Raw genomic sequence first — 27,268 nt, 5'->3', positions numbered from 1 at the left:
GATCTTAACTTGAACAGTGTTTCCTTGAAATTTGCCAATAAATGTTTAGGGTAGGCACAATAAATTAGGGTAGGTAGGATCAACATTCTTTATTTAGCCTTACCTTCGACATATTCTGCTCATGATAATAAAAATTAAATCATCCACAGTAATTTAAATCACATTAAAATAAACTTTGATCATGACAAAGTTCATTTTGCATATATAGAGTGGACTCAACTTCATACTTTCATATAAAATAGCATTTTTCATCAGTTTGAATTTTCAGTGGTGAAAAAAAAACTTGTTTGCAGAGATATCTTTTGGTTTCAATCTTACCAGAAGACACAACATATGTCATATGCTGTCACGTGGCAAATTATTATATTTGACACGATAATTGTGTCGACCGTTATCACCCCTACAGAATTTCCCAATGGGGGTCATGACCCCCATTTGGAGATTCAGGGGTTAGCAGGTATGATCCACTGCAATTCTGTTATCTTCTGTAGCAACTTTGTTAAAGCAGATCACTACATTTCATATTGCATTGTAAAACTAAACACTCAAGAGAAGAAACAGCCTTAGATACCTGAGGTGTTTGTCACTACCTTCCACATAGACCACCGGCTAGTAGCCTGGGATATGGCAGTTTTAAGGTTTGTCCTCCATTATGGACATCTGTGATGTTGAATCGTAGTGGATACTTCTTGATACAAATGGCTAGCTTTATCAAGACTCAGAATTAAATAAAATTGAACAATGCCAAATTGTTGATTTTTTTTTTAAAACAACATTGAAAAGAGCTTGAAGCATGTCTGTTTCCTTTCTGCCTATTTAGAAAGGTCATCTCATATTCCTCATAACCTGACTTGTTTGCAAAACAACTTTGACTATGTGGATCGCTTGATAAAGTCATGCCACAACTTGTGTCAATGTTTATCTAATAATTGTTAGTTTTCAATTGGAAAAAAAAGGCACAATAGCTGATTTTCTTTTAAAATGTAGAAAATGAACTAAATAAACAGTCATGAGTTGTTGAACCTCTATATTACAATGGAATGTCTCATGTGTAAAAATGGGTATTTACACAAATCTGATATCTTGTTTTCAATAAAGGGTCTCTATCAAGCACAAACAAATCATCATTCTTATAATTGCCAAGGGTGCCTGATACAATTGCCAAAAATGTTTAACAATAATTCCTATGTATGTTTTTAAACATTAAAGGGAACCTAAATACAGATGTATTATTTATCTCAATATTATGTAAACAAGTAAAGGATTTTTTAATGTACAGATCCCTTGACTGTTAAAAGAGTGCAGATTTGATAATTGAAATCAATAGTACATTTATCAAAGATAATGAATATCATTGGACAGTACAATATGTGGACTGGGCAGTGAGCATGGTTTATTTGGTGGTATTGGAGAAACATGATATTCAGCTAATGATTAGTAGTCCTCTATTTGTACTATCACAGGGGATTATACCTGGTAGGTTTGCATTCCAACCATCTGTCAGTCATTTTATCAATTAGTCTGGGGCAAATCTACAATTGTATGTTAATACCTCTTTATGCTACAGAGTTATGGCCCTTTAGTGTGGGGCATATCTCCAATTGTATGTTAATACCTCTTTATGCTACAAAGTTATGGCCCTTTAGTGTGGGGCATATCTCCAATTGTATGTTAGAACCTATTTATGCTACAGAGTTATGGCCCTTTAGTGTGGGGCATATCTCCAATTGTATGTTGGTACCTCTTTATGCTACAGAGTTATGGCCCTTTAGTGTGGGGCATATCTCCAATTGGATGTTGGTACCTCTTTATGCTACAGAGTTATCGCCCTTTAGTGTGGGGCATATCTCCAATTGTATGTTAGAACCTCTTTATGCTACAGAGTTATGGCCCATTTGTTCACTGCACGTCACTTTGTATATGGTGTCACTTTGTATCAGGCATAATTAACTCTTATAATGTTATTTGCAATTGCCATATTTTTTATGCCAGTAGGTCTCAGAATGGAGAATTATTGATATAGAAATCAAATCGTGTGGCCTGAATACTAGTAAGAACCTTTGTTCATATTTGGTACTGAAGTTTGGTAAGAGTTTAGGGACTGTGGATTGCTCAAAGTACTTTGCCTTGTTGATTATTACTTGAGAGTTAATTTTGAATTATTATCCACTCTCCGAAAGAAATAGTTCAAAATCAACTCATTCCATTAGATATCATTCATATCGGTCATCACTCACTGGAACTGATGGAAGACTTTCATAGCTACTCTATCTTTAAAGCATCAAAAGAAATCAACATTTGAGAATCTCAATCCCACTGCAGACAAAACAATAGAAAATCCACTACTTGTTCATACATACATTAACTTCCCCTTAAATTCATTTTGTTTATAACTGTACCCTGACAGGACAAGGCCACTGTACCCTGACAGGACAAGGCCATTGTACCCTGACAGGACAAGGCCACTGTACCCTGTTAGGACAAGGCCACTGTACCTTGACAGGACAAGGCCACTGTACCCTGACAGGACAAGGCCACTGGACCCTGACAGGAAAAGGCCACTGTACCCTGACCGGACAAGGCCACTGTACCCTCACAGGACAAGGCCACTGTACCGTGAAAGGACAAGGCCACTGTAACCTGACAGGACAAGCCCACTGTACCTTGACAGGACAAGGCCCCTGTACCCTGACAGGACACGGCTACTGTACCCTGTCAGGACAAGGCAACTGTACCTTGACAGGACAAGGCCACTGTACCCTGACAGGACAAGGCCACTGAACCCAGACAGGACAAGGCCACTGCCATTGACCAGAACACTCAGTTGGTTAGAGCAAAAGTATATTGATCACAGGTCCAGGCTTTGAAACATTATTTGTTCAATGCCTCTGCTAGGAGTTGAACTAGGAACTATAGTTTACAAGCCTTCCCAATCCGAGTTTGTAGGAAGCGGCTAGTATTTTACCAGAGTAACATACACCCTCTCTAGGAAAGAAGTTATCCTTAGTTTTCTAGGGTTCTTAGCGATTCCTTTGCATGTGTTGCCAAAAAAATGTCTTTTGTAGAATGTGTATCAGACTATGGTTGTTTGCTGTAGCACCGATGAATTGTCATTATGTTGTGACTGGCATTGTAGTTCACCTGTATTTGTGTTTATTGTAGGATGTGTCCTTGCCCACAAGGGGTGCATCAATGAGTCTCGTGATGTTTTTGCCCAGGTACGTGAGGCAACTGCAGACTTTTGTGATGTTTGGCTGAACATCGCCCATATCTATGTGGAGCAGAAACAGTTTGTGGCTGCTGTCCAGATGGTGAGTAGTAGAGAATATGAACTGATATTGAAATGTGTCTATTTGAGGCTTTCCCACCAACACAGCCTTGCTCTTTTCAAGTTGACTCAAAGTTTACTGCAGACTCAAAAGTTCTCTTTATTTCATTTACCTCCTCTCTTACTGCAAAAATTCTTTTTCAGCAAAGCTGATTAAGGTTGAATTGCGATTTGTCTCCGGGAAATACCCCTTCTTATAAAATTGGTTCGTATAAAATGCAGGGGTAAAGAACCAATGTACAATAAGTGTTGAGAAATGTTTACATTCATCTTCTAGGTTTATTTAAAAAGCAGATTTCAGATAAAAAGAGAAGCAGTTTGGGTATAAAAGCAAGTTTGAAGGTGATAGGTGTCTCCTTTGTTTACATATATAGAATTATGTCCGTTATGCGAAAAAAGTTGTATTACCATACAACAATCATCTATAAATTATAAAAGTACCAGAACAGTTTGTTTTAGGTACCGAAATGTGTGCGGGTACTGAAATGAGTGCGTGCATACTCCCACAGTTTAAAACGAAAAGTAGTCCAACGCTGCAATCAGTACATCATATGAATCGGAGGAGTCCCTGGTTGATATTTAGTTGTGAGATAAAGCAGATGTTTATTCAGGTTAAGATCGTTTCTCAATATTACAATATTAAGTTCTCCTGCTAGAAAAATATTCAATCAGATCAGCAGGGTTGAAAATCAGACATAGCAAATTTATGGGTTTACTTTCAAATTTGTTAAAATCATTACTTTCATTTATTCCAGGTGCAAAGTGGCCTTGGAGTGAAATTTTAAGATGCATCTGTTTGTTAGAAAATGTGACAATCTTGACAATATTTCTAACAATATGAGAATGTTTGATGTTTTACTTTCAGTATGAAAACTGCCTCAAGAAGTTTTACAAGTACCACAACATGGAGGTGATGGTTTACCTGGCCAGAGCCTACTACAAGTGTGGCCGCCTGCGGGAGTGTAAGAACATCCTGCTTAAGGTAGGTTATATCATACTATTATTCTTACACCCAAATATTTCAGGCATGGCACATTTCTGACTATGTGCTCCTGAACTATTTGAGGTGTGAGACGTTTCCCCCTGTGACGCTTAACTCTATACACATATTTCAGGCAAGCCATGTTTCCCCAAGTGCCATTATAATACTTACACTGAAATATTTCAGGCACGCCATGTTTCCCCCAGTGATACTTTACTCTATACACATATTTCAGGCACGCCATGTTTCCTCCAGTGATACTTTATACACATATTTCAGGCACACCATGTTTCCCCCAGTGATACTTTATACACATATTTTCAGGCACGTCATGTTTCCCCTAGTGCCACTATAATACTTACACCGACATATTTTTAGGCACGTCATGTTTCCCCAAGTGCCACTATAATACTTACACTGACATATTTCAGGCACGCCATGGTTACCCCAGTGATTCTTCAGTCTTTACACATATTTCAGGCACGTCATGTAGTGCCACTATAATACTTACACTGATATATTTCAGGCACGTCATGTTTCCCCCAGTGCCACTATTATACTTACACTGACATATTTTCAGGCACGTCATGTTTCCCCTAGTGCCACTATAATGCTTACACCGACATTTTCAGGCATGTCATGTTCCCCCCAGTGCCACTATAATACTTACACTAACATATTTCAGGCACGCCATGTTTCCCCCAGTGATACTTTATACACATTTCCCCTAGTGCCACTATAGTACTTACACTGACATTTTCAGACACGTCATGTTTTCCCCAGTGCCACTATAATACTTACACTGACATTTTCAGGCACGTCATGTTTCCCCCAGTGCCACTATAATACTTACACTGACATATTTCAGGCACGCCATGTTTCCCCCAGTGATACTTCAGTCTTTACGCATATTTCAGGCACACCATGTTCCCCCCAGTGATACTCTATACACATATTTAAGGCATGCCTTGTTTCCCCCAGCGATACTTTATTCCGTCTTTTCGTATTGCAGAGTTATCTTCTCTTGTGAGCAGGTATTGATTGTTACGTCATTTGTTTTTGAGAGTCGTCAATTTGTGAGAAAACAACGTATTTTTCTCACACAAATCAATACCTGCTCACAGGAGAAGATAACTCTGCAATATGTAAAGATAGAATACACATATTTCAGGCACGCCATGTTTCCCCCAGTGATACTTCAGTCTTTACGCATATTTCAGTCACACCATGTTCCCCCCAGTGATACTCTATACACATATTTAAGGCATGCCTTGTTTCCCTCAGTGATACTTTATTCTGTCTTTTCGTATTGCAGGGTTATCTTCTCTTGTGAGCAGGTATTGATTGTTACGTCATTTGTTTTTGAGAGTCATCAATTTGTGAGAAAACAACGTAATTTTCTCACACAAATCAATACCTGCTCACAAGAGAAGATAACTCTGCAATATGCAAAGATGGAATACACATATTTCAGGCACGCCATGTTTCCCGCAGTGACACTATAATACTTACACTGACATATTTTCAGGCACGCCATGTTTCCCCCAGTGACACTATAATACTTACAATGGCATATTTTCAGGCACGCCATGTTTCCCCCAGTGACACTGTACTACTGTACAATATTGCCCTGGTACAACAGAAGTTAGCCACCTCTATACTGAAAGACGAGAAGAGCAGCCTTAAGACTGTCCTGTGTGCTGTCCGTGATCTGGAACTTGCTCATAAGTAAGTCACTCAAACCAGTTAGTTGGCTGTTGAAATAAAGGGATTGTGTATATTATGATCTTTTTAACTGATATTTTAGGATATACTTACATTGTTTGGTTAATTAATTTCCATTGCAGGTACTTCAGTTACCTCAGTCAACATGGAGACCGGATGAAGTTTGATCTGGCTCAAGCCGAGGCAGAAGCTAGGTATGTGCTTTATAAAATTGGATTACCACACAATTGCTCAAAGCAATTTGAATACTTTTTAGCTCACCTTCTAGACCAAAGGGTCAGATGAACTTGTGTCGTGGCATGACATCTGTGTCATGACCTTGGTTACTATCACAACAAAGATACATTGAGGACTTTAATTTGCAACAGTAAATTACTTTGGTTTAAAAATGACACTCCTTCATTGATGGCTAGAATCCCTGTAACACAGGTTCTGGTTACTTTGAGTTTAATTGACACTCCATTATTCTTTGTTAAATAATGTTCAACCGCGACAACATGAAATCTTCCAGTTCTACATTTCATGCACACAGAGTACACATAATTTTAGATTGCCCTTTACTCCTTCTTGGCGTCCTACAGCTGTTGGCCTTCCTTGTCTCCACACAATGTTGGAGCCAATCATCTCTCCTCCAGCTACCCGTGCTGGAATCTAGTTGTTTGTTTGTTTGAGTTGTTTTACATCCGCTTCACTAGTGGTTCGGTTAACCAACAGTCGAAGAAAAGATAGGAAAATGAGTAGGCAGGATGAAGTATGTAGTGAAGAGGAAAATGAGTAGGCAGGACGAAGTATGTAGTGAAGAGGAAAATGAGCAGGCAGGATGAAGTATGTAGTGAAGAGGAAAATGAGTAGGCAGGATGAAGTATGTAGTGAAGAGAAAAATGAGTAGGCAGGATGAAGTATGTAGTGAAGAGGAAAATGAGTAGGCAGGTGGAAGTATGTAGTGAAGAGGAAAATGAGTAGGCAGGATGAAGTATGTAGTGAAGAGGGAAATGAGTAGGCAGGATGAAGTATGTAGTGAAGGGATAGAACCTATCTCCCAAGGCTTACACTTGACTCTTTTTAAATTAGTCTTTCAACAAATTTTAACAAACCATATTACAATAACTTTTCTGAGCATCTACTGCCCTTAGTTGTTCATATTTAAACAAGGCTCAAGTAGCTATTTTTTTCTAAAATTTCCCCATTGAAGTGAAAACTTGATTAACTTATAAAATAATCAATTTTGTGTGTTATTGATGGAAATCTCAATCTCAATAATTGTTTCTATATCTAAATAAGTGATCTATAACTTTTCAAGCTCACGCAAGATCTGCATAATTTGCACTACTGGAAAGGCTGGCTCAATAGGCTGGTGCTTCACTCAATTGGAATATATTTTAACCTCACTAAATTGTGCTTCACTCAATTGGAATATATTTCAACCTCACTGAATTGAGCAGGCTCATCTTATTTACATTTTCTAGTATACTCTTTTCAAAACACATTTCTTTTTTAAGTGTCCATGCATTTTAATGTACTATCTATCCATTTGGAAATCAGATCTATTCATCAGAATCATTCTCAATATATCAGGAACACAAAATTTTAGGATGAATGTGGAAATGTCATTTTAGTTAAGGGCTCTTTGCCCTATCTAAGGAGCAAAGAAAGATGCATATTTGTTCTATTGTACCCTTTTACTAAGGGCGACTATGAAGATTCCTACAGTACTTCCCATTTTTTCATCAATGCAATTTTTTTATTTTCCTTACATTTTATATTGCAATTGAAATTGTCTAGAATGATGAAGTTCTACAACAGTACATCTTTAGTTCCCATGATTAATCATGTGAACTATTGCCATCAGTCTGTGTCATCATGCATAAACAATTTATATTTTCAATTTCTTCTTCAGAACCACTTAAAACTTGAACAATGTTCCTTATAAGGTTCCCAACAGGTATTCTTACTTGATGTGCCAGTCTGAAAATTCAAGATGGTTGCCCTAGCCTCTGATTCACTGAGACGTTTTCAATTTCTTCTCAAAATTGTACAAATGTTCTTAATAAGAACCCAAACAAGTGTTTTTACATTGAGTGCCTAATGTTATATAAATTCATGATGGCTGCCCTGGTCTCTGATTGGCTGAGACATTTTCACTTCCCTCTCAAGAACGACTCCAAACTTGGTACAAATGTTCTTTATGAGGTTTCCAACAATTGTTCGTACTTCTCATGCTGATCTGTAGATCCACTGTGGCTTCTGATTTAGACTTGTACTCATGTGAGTGAAAAATCATGTTAAACAACTTAATTATTACATTGTGAAGGATTAAAACACCTGAAGGTTCAAAAAGCATAGTGTTGGTCACACCACAACTTGACTTATGAAACTGCCCTTGACTGTGTTTGCCTGAATGTGAAATGGTATGCCTTGTTATTTTATGAATCTCTGCCTTGTATGCTGTTACCTTTATCATACATTCCCCAAAACATTTCAATCATTACAGTATGACCATTGAAATGTTTCAGACAATGTTCCGATTTGCTCAGTCAAGCTCAATATCATGTAGCACGAGCGCGGAAGATTGACGAAGCAGAACGGGAAATGAGAAAGCGACACGAGGAAGAGAGAGAGGCTATCCGAGAGAAACATCGTCAAGATGAGGTAACTCTGATAATATCCAGTGACGAAAGGAGCACCGTTATTGTGATGCTGGTCCAAAGTAATTTCATTCCTTTCTTTTGGTATCTTAAAGGTCCATTACCACTGCCAGAAACTGTATCCATGTATTGAAAACTGTTATTCTGTCAAGACTATGGCTTAGATATCATTCCTGAAAAGAAAACTATACCTCTCAGACTTTTTATGAAAAAAAACAAAGATGAAAGAATTGAAAAGAAAGAATATAAAATAGTGTGAAAACTCCATGACGCTGGATCAGGATTCTCAAACCCTGGACCTCCGATCAAATGAACTACCTGGTCAATGTTATTTGTCCAGCCTAGTCTCGCTACAGTAAAATCCAAAACAAAATTAAGGGGAGGTTACTATATGTGTGAAAAACTACATTTGAATGATCTAGTGTTTGGCCTGTTATGGAAAAAAGGATCCTCCAGTACAACTTTCAGTTATTAGCCTGGGACATGCTCAAAGTGCCTAGGCTCTATACAAGTGCAATAATGTGTGTCTCATCGAAATGTCTTGTAGCATATTTTTAGTTAGTGTTGTAAACTCCTGTTGGTAAGAATGCCTGCAAACTCGGTGACAAGAAAATGCTTACTTACAACAACAAGAAAAAGAATCTATATAACACTAACTAGTTTGATTTAAACCAGAGGTGACTGAAAAAGAACACATTTTGAGTAGTCTTATTACTTGATGTTGTTTTCTGTTTGAGTGAGGGTCTGTTTTACAGTTATAACAGTGCTAATAGAGCGATGTTTTCATTTCCAGGAAGAAAAGCAAAAGGTCAGGGTGGAGAAGGGTCGCCGTATGATGGAGGAACGAGCAAAGATTGTAGAGAAGGCAAAGAAAATTGCCCTGGAGCCAGATATTGAGGATAAACCCCGGAAAAGTGGGGGAAGGGTAAGGGTTTACATAAGGATTGATGAAAAATAAGGGGCCCATTAGGGTGAAGGAAAGGAAAGGGGCCCATTAAGGTAAAGGAAATGGTACAGCACATATTCAGTAAATAGAGAATCTGACACGAGTGTTCATGTAATATTGAATTTATTGAACGAGTTTATTAATTTCCATTAAGTTAATAAACGAGTTTAATAAATTCAATATTACATGAACAGGAGTGTTAGATTCTATTTATTACATAATTTGTGAAACACTCTTTTTCTTGAAGCGTCTCCTTTATATACTTTGTACCGATGGCTGACGAAAGGACGCATTACATGCATTTTGTTTGGAGCTCGCTGCGCCACAAAAAATAGTTTTAGAAACTTCTTCCCGAGAACCTTTTCAATGAACAATCATTTAGGTTTTCTTCATCAACTAATGTTTTAATCATTATCATTACAACATTAATAATCATTTTTTATACAAAAACCATTCAACGAATTGGCGTTTACGAAAAATAACAGTGACGTCACATATTTGGCACAACGGCACGTGCACTGTCAAGGTAAAGGTCATCACAATAAACATCAAAGTCTGCACTTTTTAAAAGTTTACAGGGACTGGAGTGATTGTCACTCTCTATAACACAGGCACATTTCTTTGGCGAGGGTTGTTGGTGAATGTGAACCTCGATGTTTCCGCCTGTCACTGAGCCAGAAAATATATTGTGGAATCCGCCATGAAACTGGAACACTGATGAAATTGACCGGTTACACGTGTTCTCCATTGATTGTGTGTATGTCGGAGAAGTTCAAGTGGAATTTCAGCATGCAGGTGTTGAATTTGTGTGAAGCTAACACTCGTGTTTATATAATATTGAATTTATTAAACTTGTTTGTTAATTTTATTCTCCCAGTGCCCCTGCCTCTGCTATCAATGCAAACAGTAATTCGGTCAGCCATTTTGTTTACAAATGTAGAAGTTGTAGTGCGTAGGATTATGACCTGTTTCCCACGGTGACAAGACTCATTTGCATATTTATTGTACGTGTGCTATATCGTTTTTATTGAATGGCAATATTGCACGGAAATAGCCTGTATTTTATAATAAAGAATGATACAGGACACATAAGGGAGTTAATAGAAACTCAAAGGGTCAATGGTTAAGGATACAGGAAGGGAAGGGTCACATTAGAGGCTGTATTAGTAGTATATTGTCCTAAATCATGGTTACTTTAAACTGCAGAAAAAGAAGCACAATGATGATGGCGAGATCCTATCGGACAGTGGGGATGAAGCACCGAGGAGGAAAAAGAAAAAGAGGTTTGACAGCGGGTCTGATGGTGAAGGGGACAGAGATCGTGGCAAGAAGAAACGCAAGAGGGGAGGAGGAAAGTAAGTGTCGTTAGACTTGTGGTATATATGTTTCACAGAACCAAGATGTGACTGGTGAATGAGAAGTGAATATGTTTGTACATCCTGTAAAGCATTTATTTTTAACATTCTTCAATGATTTATGTTCCCTTCTCACCTACCTCTTTTTTTAAAGTAGGTCAAGGAGAGGAGGAGGAGATGACAGCGATGCTGATGATGATGACCGTCCAGCAAGGAAACGAAGGGGAAGGAAGGAAATGGGATCAAAGAAGAAATTGGATGAGGATGGACTCACAGCAAAACAGCGAAGAAAGGTGGTCTCCAAGGAGATGATATCCTCCAGTGAAGGGTCCGACTCAGAAGGAGCAAGGCGACTCCGAATTGATGATCCGTATGTTTGTTTAGCTTTTATTCTTATTTCAAATGAATGGAATTTTGATTGTGGCAATACTTTTTCAGTTTGAAATAACACCAAGCATATACGGTATATCCTTTACTTAAATCTTCACACCATTGGAATTGGCAATAAAGCAGGATTTGTTACTGTGTAAATAAGTATCAATAATCAATAGACTGGATTTTATTAATATTTTGCGACAGTAGAACCAACTTAATTTCTAAGAGACTTATTAGTCGTGCCCCTTGTTTAACAGGTGTTCTGTAAAGACCTGCATAATATTTAATTTGTGACTTGTATAACGTAAACACCCAAATAGAAAACCCTGATGACTTATATAGACACAGATATCTGATACTTGGCGTAATGTTTATTGATTGTGTATGTGATGTTGATACAGTGGCAGTGACTCTGAGAAGGAGGACGGTGTTGGAAGGAATCGGCGAATTCTCTCCTCTGCCAGCAGTGGTGAGGGTAGCGGCTCAGACAATGAAAGACGTTCTGGCTCAGGCTCAGACAGCGGACGATCACGTAAGAGTTCACGTTCTGGACGAGGCTCAGTCTCTGGGTCTGGTTCAGAGAAAGGTTCACCACGAAGGTCAGGGAGCGAGTCTGATGGAGGGAGAAAAAGTGGATCTGGTAGTGAGTCTGACGGAGGTCGAAGATCAAGGTCAAAAAGTGGTAGTGAGGCTGGTTCTGCTCCAGGATCACCAGCGGGGTCAGGAAGTGGTGGCGAGTCACCAGCTAAGTCTGCCGCGGAGGACAGTGATTGAAACAGCACTTATGGTTGTCTTATACACCAAACCATAACTTTTATAAAAAAAAAATCAAGAGAAATTATCTCTATATGATTCTTGAATACAAGAAAGTGCCTGCACACCAGGCTTTCAAATTATCAGATTTTGCATTATGAAATTTCACTAAAACTGTTAGTCATGTCATTGTAAAGTTGGATACTATGTTGAGTTGTTGGTAGATAATTTGTGTCTTCTGTGAGATTTTGATTCTTAAAAAATTATTGCCGCTGTATAAATTGTCATTATTGTACGCTTATTGGACAGTGAAATGATTGACAAGTTGATGTAAGGAGGACAGAGATTACAAGGTCTTGAACTTGATATCTCATTAAGGTAAACATTGTATGTTTGATGTTTCATGTATTATAAGCCTGAAGATACATATTCGTGCCTGCGATATATCAAGATAACTCACAGATGGTGTACATAAAAACACCCATGTTTCTGCAGATTGTAAAAAACAAATGTTTATTAGAAAATTTGAATTAACATGTGATTAATCCAATAAATCCCCAGGACAGATATGAGGAATGTTCAACTCACAGTCAGTACAGGAATAATTGTTTGTAATTTCAGGACTATAATATTAAAAATTGTTTTGAAGTTTGTCCAGATATAAGGTACACTGACACTAATCTCAATCCTTTACAGGGTTTAGAGATTCTATTAGTTACAGAAAGGAATGACAGATCAACCCTTGGTTTGATGAGGTGTGAATGTAATGTATTTGTTATAACTCTCTTTGTCTTTAAAGTCATGTAGTAAAATGCTGGATTGCCGCATGAATCCATGATACTCGCTGCTGGTGCATATACTGGAATCAGAAGTGAAGTTTGGGAACATCCTGGAAATTAGGAAGGGATACTGGAAGAGAAGGGAAGGGGGGGTATACAGGAGGTGGGAGGGGGCATCTTAGAATCACCCTGACAGGAAATGTTGGTAGTACACTGTAATATCAGTTTGACCATAAACACAATCTTGTTCAGACAAGCAGTCCCTCAGTGTCTTGATTGCCTTGGATTTGTTGGTTTAAACATCATCTGTTTATGTGTATCTGGCATATGACTTCAATTTTTCATTTGTATTAGTGCACTCAGAGTCACTGTTTCAAGAAAATCTTCATATCATTAAAACTTCGTATAAAAGTTAGGCACAAGTATTCTTTGAACAAATTTGTATTATTTGCAATGACTCATTTGCATTTGTGTTCTTCAAGGTTCTCTGTTCCATTTGAGGCAAAACTGTAGTGGTTAGAGCGACAGTATAACGATCTGAGGTCCAGGGCCGGGAGAAACGGTTAGCGCGACAGTATAACGATCTGCGGTCCAGGGCCGGGAGACATGGTTAGAGCGACAGTATAACGATCTGAGGTCCAGGGGCGGGAGACACGGTTAGAGCGACAGTATAACGATCTGAAGTCCAGGGCCGGGAGACACGGTTAGAGCGACAGGATAACGATCTGAGGTCCAGGGCCGGGAGACACGGTTAGAGCGACAGTATAACGATCTGAGGTCCAGGGTTCAAATCACTGTCCTGCTGAATTTTTACACTGGAACACTATTGTTGATGATATTTTGTTTATTTCATCTTTATTATTTTTTCAAAGAAGTCCTGCAAGGTTTGGTTTTCTTTCCAGATATGAGTTATCAAAGATATAGTCATGCATGGTACATGGATCCTCAGAGAGGTTAATAATCAGGATACTATGGCAGCCTAAACTGCAATCAGTCCTCTTGACATAATCGTGTGATGTAATGAATTTAATTCGTTTTTTGGAAATAAATTTGACTTCCCATCATTGACTTAATGGCTGTTGTGTGTTCATATCTTTTTTAGCGCCTGGTCTGAAAGACCTGGTTCCTTCTGAACAACTCACCAGATTTCAATAAAACTTGACATGTTGCATTCTTGGGACTAGAGAATCAAATTTTATATAATGGAATGGGGTGGAACCCCTTTTGCTTCATAGTCATACTCCTCTTGAATAACTGGACAAATTGTAACCATATTTGGTTTGAAATGTATCTGAGGAAAATGGATCATCTGCTATATAGTTGAAGATATTGCAGCCTCTGGAGCCAGAGGGTTGGGGCCCCCATAGAGGAATTTTAGATGAAAAGCTGTACTCCTTAAAATCCCCACCATACACATATAGTGGGTATGACGAGATGAATACACCCATGCTAACAGGCCTGGCTCTGAGGTCATACCATACCCCAGGGGCTTAGTCCACAAATTTCAACATAAAAACATATCACCACAATAATATTTAGTACATATATGATTGCTGGGCTTAAAGTGATGAATACAAATCGTGATGTCAGGATTGATTCAGGGGTCTTGCCCTGTCACTTGGATTTATTCCGTGTCATAACATAAACAGTTGAGATCCCCATCCTATTATCATATATAGAATCGCTAGGTATTTGAAAGGAAATTAACCCTTGCTACCATGATTTCTCGGAGGTCTGGCGTTGCCCCTGGGTCACAAAGTTGAAACGGTTAAAATCTCAACCTGATAACCGAATGTACTATTTCTTGGCATAAAGTAATGAAAACACTTTTTTTTGCCATGATTAGCTCCAGGGTCTGGACTCGTCCCTGTGGACTTGCATAACATGGAAACAGTTAGGATTATCACCCCATAACCGTATGTAAAATTGATTGGCATCAAGTAACAATATTCCAGATGAGCTATTTAGGCCCCAGGGACACTTGTTTTTACGTTCTGCGCTTTTGAGACTACATTGTATTAGTTTTTAATCAACTAAGATATCTAAATGCAATATCGTAACCTACAAAATTAAAGTTTTTAAATCCTGGGTGAAGGTGGTTGAACCGTAGGTCAAGAGAGACGCAAACACTACCTAAACAACAGCAGTAATATTGTTATCTGGAGGCGTGTACATACGACAATGCAAGAAGAAAAGAATACCTATAAAGCAAATGTAACAATGGTTCTATTATGGAGTTAACGTTTATTAGAGAAGCACACACGACCTACACAACAAAAGCCACGTGATTGTTCACACAGTTTTACGTAAATCACATTTTAAACTTCTAAAACAGTTTTTGACCTTTCAAAAGTGCTTTGCAGCAAGCTTTTAAACAAAAGGTCACAAAAGATGTTGCAAGCCAATCTACAAGTTCGTTGCAGCAAGAATTCATGATGGAGTGAATCAGACCTTTTTGCAATTAGATGTAGCAATACTAGGAACAATTTTGTGGTTTAAACGCCGGTAATACTTTAGTTGCAGAAGATATACCCATGAGTGGATGCTGGTTTCTGACAATATGGTGTAGATACTTATCAAAGATTGATTGTAACATGCCTTACAACAAGTGGATGCAGAGTAAGTCAATGGCCATGTACAGCTGGTCTATCTACGAGCAGGTGTTGCATATCTTTAAAAAAATCGCCGCAACAGGCGTGTTCGGTGTAGCATAGCGATGTGACGTTATTTTCAAGCCGATTGTTGTGCATACTCATGGAGACTCGCTATATCCCTCTCTCAAAAGACTTGTTTTTACATGGGGCTGATATTATCGAAAAGCTTATCAGGACAGGTAACGGAGACATGCCTCCTCCTTTGGCGGTCGGTAAAAATTATGTACGGCACATATTTCAGTTTTTTTTACTGACTATGGACATCGAGATATACTAGGTCCAAGTTAGGTATCTTGATTTGCCAAAATAGAATATATAATATTTGAATTTATTGTTGGTCATGTTTAGATCTAAACAGAGACAATTGCGCCATACCGTTTTACTGACAATGTCGAACGAGTATACTCCTCCTGAATTTGAAATCAAGGATACTACAGGCACTATATATAGATTGATTTTGCTTAAAACATGACCAACGGTGATGGCTTTCTACTAATTGACTGTACTATGACAAACGTGACGATCTTGGCTATTCCTAGTAACATTCATAATTCCCCAACTTATGGTGTTTACATGATGCGGTTTTCACAGATTTGATCGCAGAATATCATGATTTACGTATCGAATACTGACAAGCTTACAGCACAGGGGTTCGAGAGATGCAGGCTGATAAAGCCTAATGGCAAGTTCCCAGGTAACCATCATGCTTTGTTAAGAATATCGTCGTCTTCAATTATGTTCCTTAAGATTTTACCTTGATTTGCATTTGGTGCCGTCGATGAAATAAAAAATGCTTAACCTCCGAAACCTTAGGTTTTGTTGTCTTTGTACTTTTTAAGGATATTAAAATTTATCCTTGTTCACATTTGCTCTAGTTTCGTCGATTTTAAGTTCGAATGACGGTGTTGTCGACACTAGGGTATTCATTGCGATAACAAAAAATCTTATTATTATTTGGTAATCAGAATTGTCTTCCCTGCTTCTGTTTTTTTCGATGTTATTTCAACATTAAAATGCTTTTTTCTTAACATTATTATTCATGAAAGTAGGTCAACACAGTTCCGCTCAAACATAGTCCGATGACGCACTATAAACACATTTATAGAAATTCGAGTGAGATTCCCGCCCACGTAAGTGGGATTGGTTGACTAACGGAACTTTGCACATACTCGGAAAAATAGAAAGGTCAACACCTCCTGTGGACTTTCTCTAAATTGACTATCACAGAATAACATTTCTGTGATATCTTCGTGAATAGTAAGAAGTTAATTTTAGAGGTTCGTGAATAACAACGCTAAACTTTTCTGATCACGAGTGCGCTTCATGGCTACTCGCAGCCCTAGCTAGTCGTCGGGCCATTTATAGAAATTCGAGTGAGATTCCCGCCCACGTAAGTGGGATTGGTTGACTAACGGAACTTTGCACATGCTCGGAATCATAGAAAGGTCAACACCTCCTGTGGACTTTCTCTAAATCGACTAACACAGAATAACATTTCTGTGATATAACATTTTAGAGTAGAATACCTACCAAGTGATATCCTAATCATGACGGACTCTTTGTAAACAAATTAATAGACAATATATCTTATCTTTTGCTTGCAAGAGAAATTGGTAAATAGATACATAAGTTACATAACATACCACACAGACATGATACCATCACTACATATTACCAGTTTACAGTCACATCTATCGATACATTACATTATACTTCATTCACATTGCATTTATTAAATCACAAAATAAAACACAATCTAACAAATACACATATTTCAAATATAAAACAGCCAGTTCTTCATTTACACTAACATCACATTTCAAAAACCGAAACAGTCAAAATCAGCTCTACATATTTTAATATTCAGCAGTGAACGGATATTGAAATCTAGCAACATTGGTACATTAACGTCTCAACAAGAGGCCCATGGGCCTTAACGGTCACCTGATATATTTATACAGAGAGTTGATTTTGTTTTTAACACGATCAGAAATGTTATTCAGTGACAAAAAACAATAAAACCACCTTATTCAATATCTAGCATACAGATTAAAGACTAAAAAGTATTTGAAACTAGCACCTCTGATTCTAAACAAGGAAAATGAAGAAATTTTAGCACACTGACTCCTTTGGGCCCCACCCTACAGCCCTTGGGGGTAGGGCTGGCTCAAAATTTTCAAAGTATCAAACTGTCAACTCAGGGTTATTCCAATCAAGTTATTAACATGTAATATTCAAAGTATCATTTGCCATTATAAACCATAGTACATTTTGCCCCTCCTTCCCCAGGGGTAAACGCGAGACCCTGGGGTCATAAACCTTAAGACCCTTCCATCTATGAAGAGTGTTTGATTCTATCATATCTGGGGCTTTGAGAAGATTTCTTTTTGAAATTTCAGTCAATTCAACCCTTTTTGGCCCCACCCATCAGCCCTGGGGGTCAGTCAGGGCTTATATGTGCATACCATCAAACTGCTATCCAGTACTGATAATGCTAACCCAAATTGAATTACTTCCAATAAAAATTTAACAAATGATGGTCAAAAATGTGATTTCCCTATATAACTATAGTAAAGTTTACCCCCTCCCCAGGGGTACACGTGAGACCCCAGGGTCATAAAATTCACAATTTTGGTAGAGCACCTTAAGACCCTTCCATCTATGAAGAGTGTTTGATTCTACCATATCTGGGTCTTGAGAAGAAGATTTTTGAAATTTCTGTCAATTCAACCCTTTTTGGCCCCACCCAATAGCCCCGAGGGGTCAGTCAGGGCTCATATGTGCATACCATCAAACTGCTACCCAATACTGATAATGCTAACCTAAACTGAATTACCTCCAATGGCAATTAAACAAATGTTGGTCAAAAATGTGATTTCCCTATATAAACTTTAGTAAAGTTTACCCCCTCCCCAGAGGAAAACATGAGACCCCAGGGTCAAGAAATTCACAATTTTGGTAAAGCACCTTAAGACCCTTCCATCTATGAAGAGTATTTGATTCTACCATATCTGGGTCTTAAGAAGAAGATTTTTGAAATTTTAGTCAATTTGACCCTTTTTGGCCCCGCCCCTCAGGCCCCTGGGGGCCGGGGACCAAACCGGCAACTGTTTTTGTTGACCTTTGGCCTTGGAAGGTTTCTGCAAAATTTCATTGAAATTGGTTCAGGGGTTTTGGAGAAGAAGCCGAAAATGTAAATTGTTTACGGACGCACGACGGACGACGACGGACAAAAGGCGATCGCAATAGGTCACTTGAGACTTTGTCTCGGGTGACCTTAAAACAAATTTTCATATAAAAAGCTGTCAAAATTAAGACTGCTCTATTCAAGCAATACATTTTCATCACATTAATAACGCTAACAGTTAAGTACAACAGTAGATATTCCTAATTGTCGGAGTCTCGAGACACTCCTTCCTTTGTCAGACCTCCGGATGGCTTGTAATACAAGGTCTTGCTGTGCTGAAGTAGTCGTAAGGACCGGCGAGCATAAAGCTGACAGTGCAAGTTAAAAAGCTTTGAATTGAGGTTACAAAAAAAATATCCTGGTTTTGAGATCTTTCCTATAACTTCCAACTATCATTTCTAAAGAATTATCGACATTTTAGTTTGTCCATGCCTAGTTACGAGAATATGGGTCTCGCAGGGTATAACAATCGCATTACCTGTCAACCGGCTGCCATTCTGCAACTGACTCACAGGGAAATGTGAATTTGTTACAGCTATATTTGGACCTAAACTAAGGTGTTCAGGGTAATTTTACATGTGTTACGGGTTTAGATCGACTTTCGTCACACCCCCAATGATCATATATACGAGTATATATGATCATTGGGGGTGTCATTTTTACAGAAAGTCGATGATCATTGGGGTGTCATTTATACCGAAAGTCGATCTAAACCCCTAACACATGTAACATACCTCTGAACACCTAAGTTTAGGTCCAAATATAGCTATAACAAATTATCATGTCCCTGTGTGCCAAGCTTGTTGTTACTTAGGCACATTCTTGAAAATTGTGTATCAAAAATAAGAGGTATATTACTGAACACACTTCTATCAATCCCAAATATAACATCGGTCTTTCTCGTGCATAGAACTGCACCAACACACGAAAACTTTATTATGAACACATAGTCATCGTCCTGTAGACGCTTTACTAGACGTGCAAAATGCGACACTCCGATGTGTGTAGTCAACAATGTGAAATTTGATAATTGAAACGTTCTCATGGAAATTATTGGAATTAGTATTGTTTTCACACAGGAGGTTATCACTATTTAGATATCTAAAAGATAGGCATTAGCGTTCGTTTTATCTTTGCTTCTGATCAAAAGGATATTAAATAAATTTAACACTTCACACCATTCAATTAAAAGCTAATTTAGCAACGTCACTCTGACGTCAGAATTTTCCCACAATTAAGAAAAGATTTAAATTCTTACTTCAAATTAGAATATGGGACTGTTGAACAAATATACCGCTATCACCCAAGTTCTGGTTAAACGTGAGAAACATGGTATTTTCCTATAATAATTAATTTGATAGACAATGTCTTTGTTGGATTTGGTAGAATAATAATGCAATCATAATTCAATGCTACGGCGCCCCAACGCTGCTCTTCTGTGAAAAAGGTGGTTATACGCAGTATCAAATATGCTAATTAAGAAACTCGACCTACTCTGCGTACAACGTTTAATAAAACCAATCGAGCGCAGTTTTCTTCTTTTTCTTGATTTTCGACAAATCAATAAACCAAGACATCAATGAATAAACCGATATCAAGTTGAATATAATTGCCACTAAGATATACATGTATCTTCACTTAGAAGTATTAACCTTCCCTTTTACTGAAAGCTGTTTTTAAGCACGTCGGCAATCACGCCATGACACAAACCGCTGCGAACCACACGTAACTGTGAAAACTAGATTGTGTACAGCAGTGGTACATTATAAAAGCCAGATTTATCATAAATGCGTCAGTACATGCTGGGTTGACGAACAGAAGTACTTACCACATAACCGCACTTTACTCAAAGATTGGAAGGACGACAGATCACTGATAACGCAAAGGTAAGACCGATGGCGTTGATAGTTGATTGTTTTTTACTTAGTATTATTAAATTTAATTGTACATAACCTATGTTTCGTTGTATTATTTAATGTACCAGTGTAAATGTATTTAGGATAATTTAAAAAGATGAATGAAATAAGAGATGTTTTTGAAATTGAATATAATTCAGTTCCTAGGAAGCAAACCAATAATGAAGTATTCATGATTTATTTAGAAACATATCTCGTATTTATTTATTTAACTTTGTATTTGCCTGCAGATGCTCAAGGTGCCTACACCAGTTTTGGTACACTTTACTATTCTCATGATACGAAGCATTTACGGAGATGCCAAAGAAAGACCAACTGTAGACGACATCCAGCATCACCAGACTGGAAACTTTCCCGGACGACCTCTGGTTGAAGCTGATCTTTTATCGCCATTTGTTGAGGAACATGGCCACACACCCCTGGGTAAAATTCCAGCAGTATTCCTCATGATGAAATATACGGGAGCTAACAACCCGTCATACAACGAATTTGTCGAAGGGGACAAAATGTCGCCTGCGCTTGGCGTAACATATGTGTCCCCGATGGAATTGACACAGAAACAGCAAGATTATCTTGAAAAGACCACAACGATTGTAGGTGAACAGACTATAAAATCTAAACCCAGGACAGAATTTCACCCTGTTGCTGGTGTCGACATCCTCAGAAATCAAACTGCAGACCTGTTGCGGAACGTAACCATTGACAATCTTAGCTCGGTAATGAAGATGGCAAAAATACTTGAAACGTTAAAAACTTTCGTCGAAAACATTACACACGAAATGCTTGAGAACGATCCGCAAACTAAATTTGAACTGTTGGAAACTTTAAGTATCCTGGAAAACATCTCAGCTGTCTTCAATAATGGCATCACAACGCAGGCAAATAATGTTCCTAAACCTGGGTTCAAGCCTGTGAAGACGATAGCCGATGTCATGGCTTTGGGGAAACGGCAAGTTTCGGATGTAGCTAACGTGTACAAGAAGTCCTTCTTTTGCCCATTGATGTACCGCACCGCATTCTCTGTTAGGAGGTGTTGGATGTTCGCAAAGCTGGTCAAAAGTAGGCAGGCACGCTTGCGTAGGCTAGCTGCCGCTAGAGAAATGGCCGCTAAGAAGAAATTTTTCTTTTCAACATTTCGCCGAATGACAAAGCCGTCTGCTTGAACCACGAATGGCATAAACAGAACTCTGATGCATTCGAGTATCCCTTTCGTCATACTATTTTCGTTATAACATTGTCCCTGTGTCGTAATAATTTCACCCATAACAAATAGCATCGATAATTAATGTCATCATATCGTGCATGTTAGAACAGCGACATACTGAGTCTGGCCGAAAATCATCAACGTAAGACTTCATGACGTCAGCATGTAAATGAAGTTGTCTTTTCATGGTAAATACAAAGTAAGTCGGCACATGTTTAAATAATTATTACGTGGACGCAAATCGACAGTCAAGGTAAACATTAAGTGTACCATATGGCCATTTTGTCTATTGTACTCATTACTGGTAGAATAGGCAACAAGGATGAAAATGCATGTATAGATGCAGCAAATGGTTTTATAAAACTTTCTTTAACGTTTCACCTATGTTTTTATTTTATATGGAACAGAAAGACATGGATTATTATACATGGTGCTGTGAAATGAGTTTCATGATACATCATATAGCACTAAGATGAACAGGTGATTGCACATTAAAATTAGGTAATGGATGCAGTATGCCAAAAATAAATTATAATGCACTATTCAACCAGGGGCCATCAAGTTTGAAATTTAAATTGGTATTAACTACTGTTGATAAAGAAGGGGCTTGGTTGTAGTCGGATCATTTTTAATGTGTGAGTGCACCAATTCCTCAATGCGCTTGGAGGATGAAATTCGGTCATGAAACATGTTTCGACGAATGATGAAACATAGCTCTCAGACCTATGTATAATGGAACATAATTCTTATAATTGAGTTTAAAATAAAGCAGTTTTTCTCTTAATTTTGAAATTGATAAAATTAAAAGTATTTTGAGCAAAGATGCTCAAAACATGTCACATAGACTATATCAACAATTTGTATTGATATAGTCTATGTTAAAATGCTTCTCATTTAACATGTTACATAACATTGCTGTGAAAGACCCGTTTACATACATTAAAAATGATCCGACCACAACCAACTCACTCAGTAGTTATGGCAATTATATCTATATATGACCATGTGAACAATATAATGGTTATTTAGAAAGATTGAGACCTTAGAAAATATATACCTTTTAGCGTAAAATGCATATGATCAAAAGGAAGTATATACCTCTTAGCGTACAATTTAACAACGTCACTCGGACGTCAGAACTCTCCTACAATGACAAATAACCCGCTATCTTGTTGTCAATAAAATCTTCCAAACACCCAAGTTCTGGTTAAAACGTGAGAAACATGGTATTTTCCTATAATAATTAATTTGATTGATAATGACATTGTCTTTGTTGGATTTGGTAGGAAAAAAAACACAATAATATGTATATATTCTAACATCCCTGTGAATGTAGGAAACGTTACAGAATGGGCATTCGATATTAATCTTTTAACTAACTGTTTTGATTGTACATTCCAGGAACATTGAGATGTTTTGCTTTTAACAATAATAATTTCCGAACACTTTTTTAATATCATTTCCCTAGAACTTGAAATGAAAGATACTTCGGATTCCTCTTTTTCGATCACGGATATACAAAATATTCATGGTTTTCATATTGTGAAAAAGTAGTATTATTGTCCATGTATCTTTATTAGTTTCTACCTATTATTGCTTATTATAATAGTCTATATTTCATATGATAACTGTATGTTTTCGTTCTGTACTTGCTTCATTAGATGTGTATCTTTATTGTTGTTTATTTTTTATTTTTTTTGTTTATTTCATATGATAGGTAAATTTTTATTCGGTGTGAATATAACAAATGTATTTTTATTTGATAGACTAATACTAATGGATACTTTTTATTGGATGGTAGTACAAAGATATGATGATTGCAGTGCGTCGAAATTACTGATATTAGAATATTGAAATTAAAAAAACTTTCGGAGTTCGGTAGAAAGAGGACAGTGCTTAAATGTATTACTGAACTTCACATACCTATTGTAAAAGCTTAATAAACTTTTGTGATACATAGCTCGTGTTATGATCTTTCTCTTCTTCGAACACATTTTCTGACCAATTACATTTATCAAACAGTTAATGTAGGCGCGATTTATCACAAGCTATCCACCAAAGGAACAAAACGTTCCCAGTAATTAATCAGGAATATATAAGTCATGTCATGTTTCTACTATTAACGAATAAATGACGAATGAATACAACCTCACTTCTCTGCCATTTTTCATTTCAAATCAGAATATTTTATTGCTCAAATCATAAAGAAGGAATTGGTTAACAGGCAAAGTCTATGAACACCCTCTCGTTTCTTGATAATTTCTGTCACATTCGAGAAAAGTGTTATTAAAAGGCCAGTGTGGTGTATGTCTTCCCAATAAGATACGATTGAACAAAGTTGTGTCATTACATAAATGATATAGTAGGACGTCTTAGCTAAAATGAATTCACGCCCGAATGGCATGGATACAACAAAAGTAATTCAAGTTTACATCATGATCGACAGGAACGGCTTACTACTAACCTTATATATAAATGTGACGATTTCGTGTCTCTGTTCATGAACCTTCCCTTTCTTGATAGTAAAACACTGTTTTCACAACCTAAGATGTTTACATTGCACGGTTGATTCGGTATTTTAGGGTTTCCCCCGAATACGACGATTTCTGTGATAGATTTCAACTGATTAAGGTAAAAACACGCCAAGCAAGATTTCAAGAGATGTAGGTTGATAAAGACTGGACAAGTATTGTAGTTGCTTTAATGATCAAAATGATGAACATTTTATTTCCTTGAGATACATTATATATCAATGTCAATCTTTTTAGGTCACCTGAGACAAAGTCTCAAGTGACCTATTGCGATCGCCTTTTGTCCGTCGTAGTCCGTCGTCCATCGTGCGGCGTCCGTCGTGCGTCCGTAAACAATTCACAATTTCGACTTTTTCGAATATTGCAGAAACTTTCCATGGCCAAAGGTCAAGCGAAATTGTGAATCATATGGTCCCCAGCCCCCAGGGGCCTGAGGGGTGGGGCCAAAAAGGGTCAAATTGACTAAAATTTCAAAAATCTTCTTGTCAAGATTCAGATATGGTTGAATTAAATACTCTTCATAGTTTGAAGGGTCTTAAGGTGCTTTACCAAAATTGTTAATTTCATGACCCTGGGGTCTTACGTTACCCCCTGGAGAGGGGGTAAACTTTACTATAGTTTTTATAGGGAAAATTACATTTCGGACCAACATTTGTTTAATTTCCATTAGAAGTAATTCAATTTGGGTTAGCATTATCAGTTTTGGATAGCAGTTTGATTGTATGCTCATATCAGCCCTGACTGACCTCCGGGGCTGATGGATGGGGCCAAAAAGGGTCGAATCGGCTAAAATTTAAAAAAAAATCTTCTTCTGAAGACCCAGATATGGTAGAATCAAATACTCTTCATAGATGGAAGGGTCTTAAGGTGCTTTACCAAAATTGTGAATTTCATGACCCTGTGGTCTCACGTTACCCCCTGGAGAGGTGTAAACTTTACTATAGTTTATATAGGGAAATCACATTTTGCACCAACATTTGTTTAATTTCCATTGGAAGTAATTCAATTTGGGTTAGCATTATCAGTATTGGATAGCAGTTTGATTGTATGCTCATATCAGCCCTGACTGACCTCCGGGGCTGATGGATGGGGCCAAAAAGGATCGAATTGACGGCAATTTCAAATCTTTACCTCAAGACCAGATATGGTAGAATCAAATTCTCTTCATAGATGGAAGGGTTTTAAGGTGTTCTATCAAAATTGTGAATTTCATGACCCTAGGGTCTCGCGTTTACCCCTGGGGAAGGGGTGGCAAAGTTTATTATGGTTTATAATGGCAAATGATGCTTTGAATATTACATGTTGATAACTTGATTGGAATTATAAGCCTGAGTTGACAGTTTGATACTTTGAAAATTTTGGGCTAGCCCTACCCCCAAGGGCTGTAGGGCGGGGCCCAAAGGAAGATTTGTTTATAATTTGCCTTTACTTTTGTCGTTTTTAAGTTCGAATGACGGTTTTGTCTTCACTGTGGCATATTCATGTTGCTTTTATACTTCATGTCACAGACCTGCTCCAGGGCGTAGTTTAAGTATCAGGATTGTCTAGGCATATGCGTTCTGTTGACCAACGCAATATATACATTTATTATGTTTTAATGGGTGTGGATTTTGAAGAATTCTTCGAACATCCTCTCTTCATATTCAAAAACGTTTCTTCTATCAAAACATTTGCCTTTCGATTCCTTACACTACCATACCTCATACTAAACTGAAAGAACGCCTTCGTTCTCTTATGATGAGAGGTCTCTTTTCCAAGAAAGGCGAACGGCGATGTTATTATATGGGTGTAAATTATTTTGAAACATATTCTGTGAAAAGCACACCTAAGGCCAAAATAAAATATACGAAGATGATTGAGTTCCTGGTTGACAAATAACTTGTTGAGTTACAGCAGACCTTCCTACGGGAACAAACAATGGCCCTCTTTTTTTTTTGATGAGCTTATCAGAACTGGTAACAATAACCTTGTCATCCAGTTTTACATTTAGATATACAGACGATGAACTGTTTTTAAATAACATGAATTTTTATTGACCATGTCGATCGTATATACCCTGCTGAGCTTGAAATAAAGGACACTACACACGCTTCTATCTCAGTCGCTTACTCGATGTTTACTTGCAACGTGACAATAAAGGACAGCTTTCTCTTGAGCTGTACGATCAGTAGGACATTTCCGATTTTCCTATTGTGAACATCCTCTTTCTTGTTATTCATATCCCTGCGGCCAAAACATATAGAGGATCTCACATGAGTTTCCATTTGATATGAAATTTATGGAACGAGTTGAGAATGTTTCAATTTTGCGAGGCTCTTACCGGATCGTAGCCCTTGGCTAGTGAAGATGGTTATTTCGGACTAACGTTACATGCATATTTCATACTGAGGTTCAAGTTGCTTGATCAAAAGTAAAATACGGCTTCCAGAAATCAACTTCTTTATAATATATTTTATTTCAATTCCTACTCAAGTTCGACTCAATGCAACTACCAAATGTAACCTGTTTCATTTGCCGATGAATTTGACCAGATTAACAATGCCTGTGCGTATGATTTTGCGAAGGGAGATGTACCACTTGATGATATTTTACATTTTCGCAGTTCATTGAATTTGTTACAAGACCAGCTCAATTAATCACCCCATGAAATCGACCAAAGCAAGATTCAATCCTTAAATAATATATTTTAGTTTATATTTGTTTTGCTATATTACAGTAGTTTACACTGCTACCTCCAAAACAGGCACTGTGCAATACAGGCTATTTCTGTGCATTCAAAGAAAATATGCAGAAGGTTTAGTTTTTTTTTAAGTAAACATTTCAAATATCACATTTGAAATTGACTTTCAAGAGAAAATTTAATAAAACTTCCAGTGATAATAGGAAAC

The 27,268-nt window shown here is 37.6% G+C and overlaps 1 protein-coding gene across 3 annotated transcripts in view; it reads left to right on the top strand.

Annotated features, from left to right (window-relative positions):
• LOC110460437 (RNA polymerase-associated protein CTR9 homolog) overlaps positions 1-13,957 on the top strand; it is a 51,435-nt gene extending 37,478 nt beyond the window's left edge. For 2 of the 3 annotated variants that reach the window (XM_021513326.1, XM_021513328.1), the window contains 9 exons: positions 3,163-3,311; positions 4,194-4,310; positions 5,893-6,038; positions 6,158-6,229; positions 8,549-8,684; positions 9,474-9,605; positions 10,833-10,981; positions 11,136-11,351; positions 11,758-13,957. In XM_021513326.1, coding sequence (XP_021369001.1) covers positions 3,163-3,311; positions 4,194-4,310; positions 5,893-6,038; positions 6,158-6,229; positions 8,549-8,684; positions 9,474-9,605; positions 10,833-10,981; positions 11,136-11,351; positions 11,758-12,130 — 1,490 coding nt within the window. In that variant the 3' untranslated portion in view covers positions 12,131-13,957. The remainder of the gene's footprint in view (positions 1-3,162; positions 3,312-4,193; positions 4,311-5,892; positions 6,039-6,157; positions 6,230-8,548; positions 8,685-9,473; positions 9,606-10,832; positions 10,982-11,135; positions 11,352-11,757) is intronic. The other variant, XM_021513327.1, reaches the window with a different exon arrangement.
• The last annotated feature ends 13,311 nt before the right edge of the window (positions 13,958-27,268 follow it).

Source organism: Mizuhopecten yessoensis, unplaced genomic scaffold, assembly GCF_002113885.1.
Source record: "Mizuhopecten yessoensis strain PY_sf001 unplaced genomic scaffold, ASM211388v2 scaffold10401, whole genome shotgun sequence".
Lineage (NCBI taxonomy): Eukaryota > Metazoa > Mollusca > Bivalvia > Pectinida > Pectinidae > Mizuhopecten > Mizuhopecten yessoensis.
The sequence above is the reverse complement of the archived record's forward strand: the minus strand, read 5'-3'. Positions and strand labels throughout refer to the sequence as shown.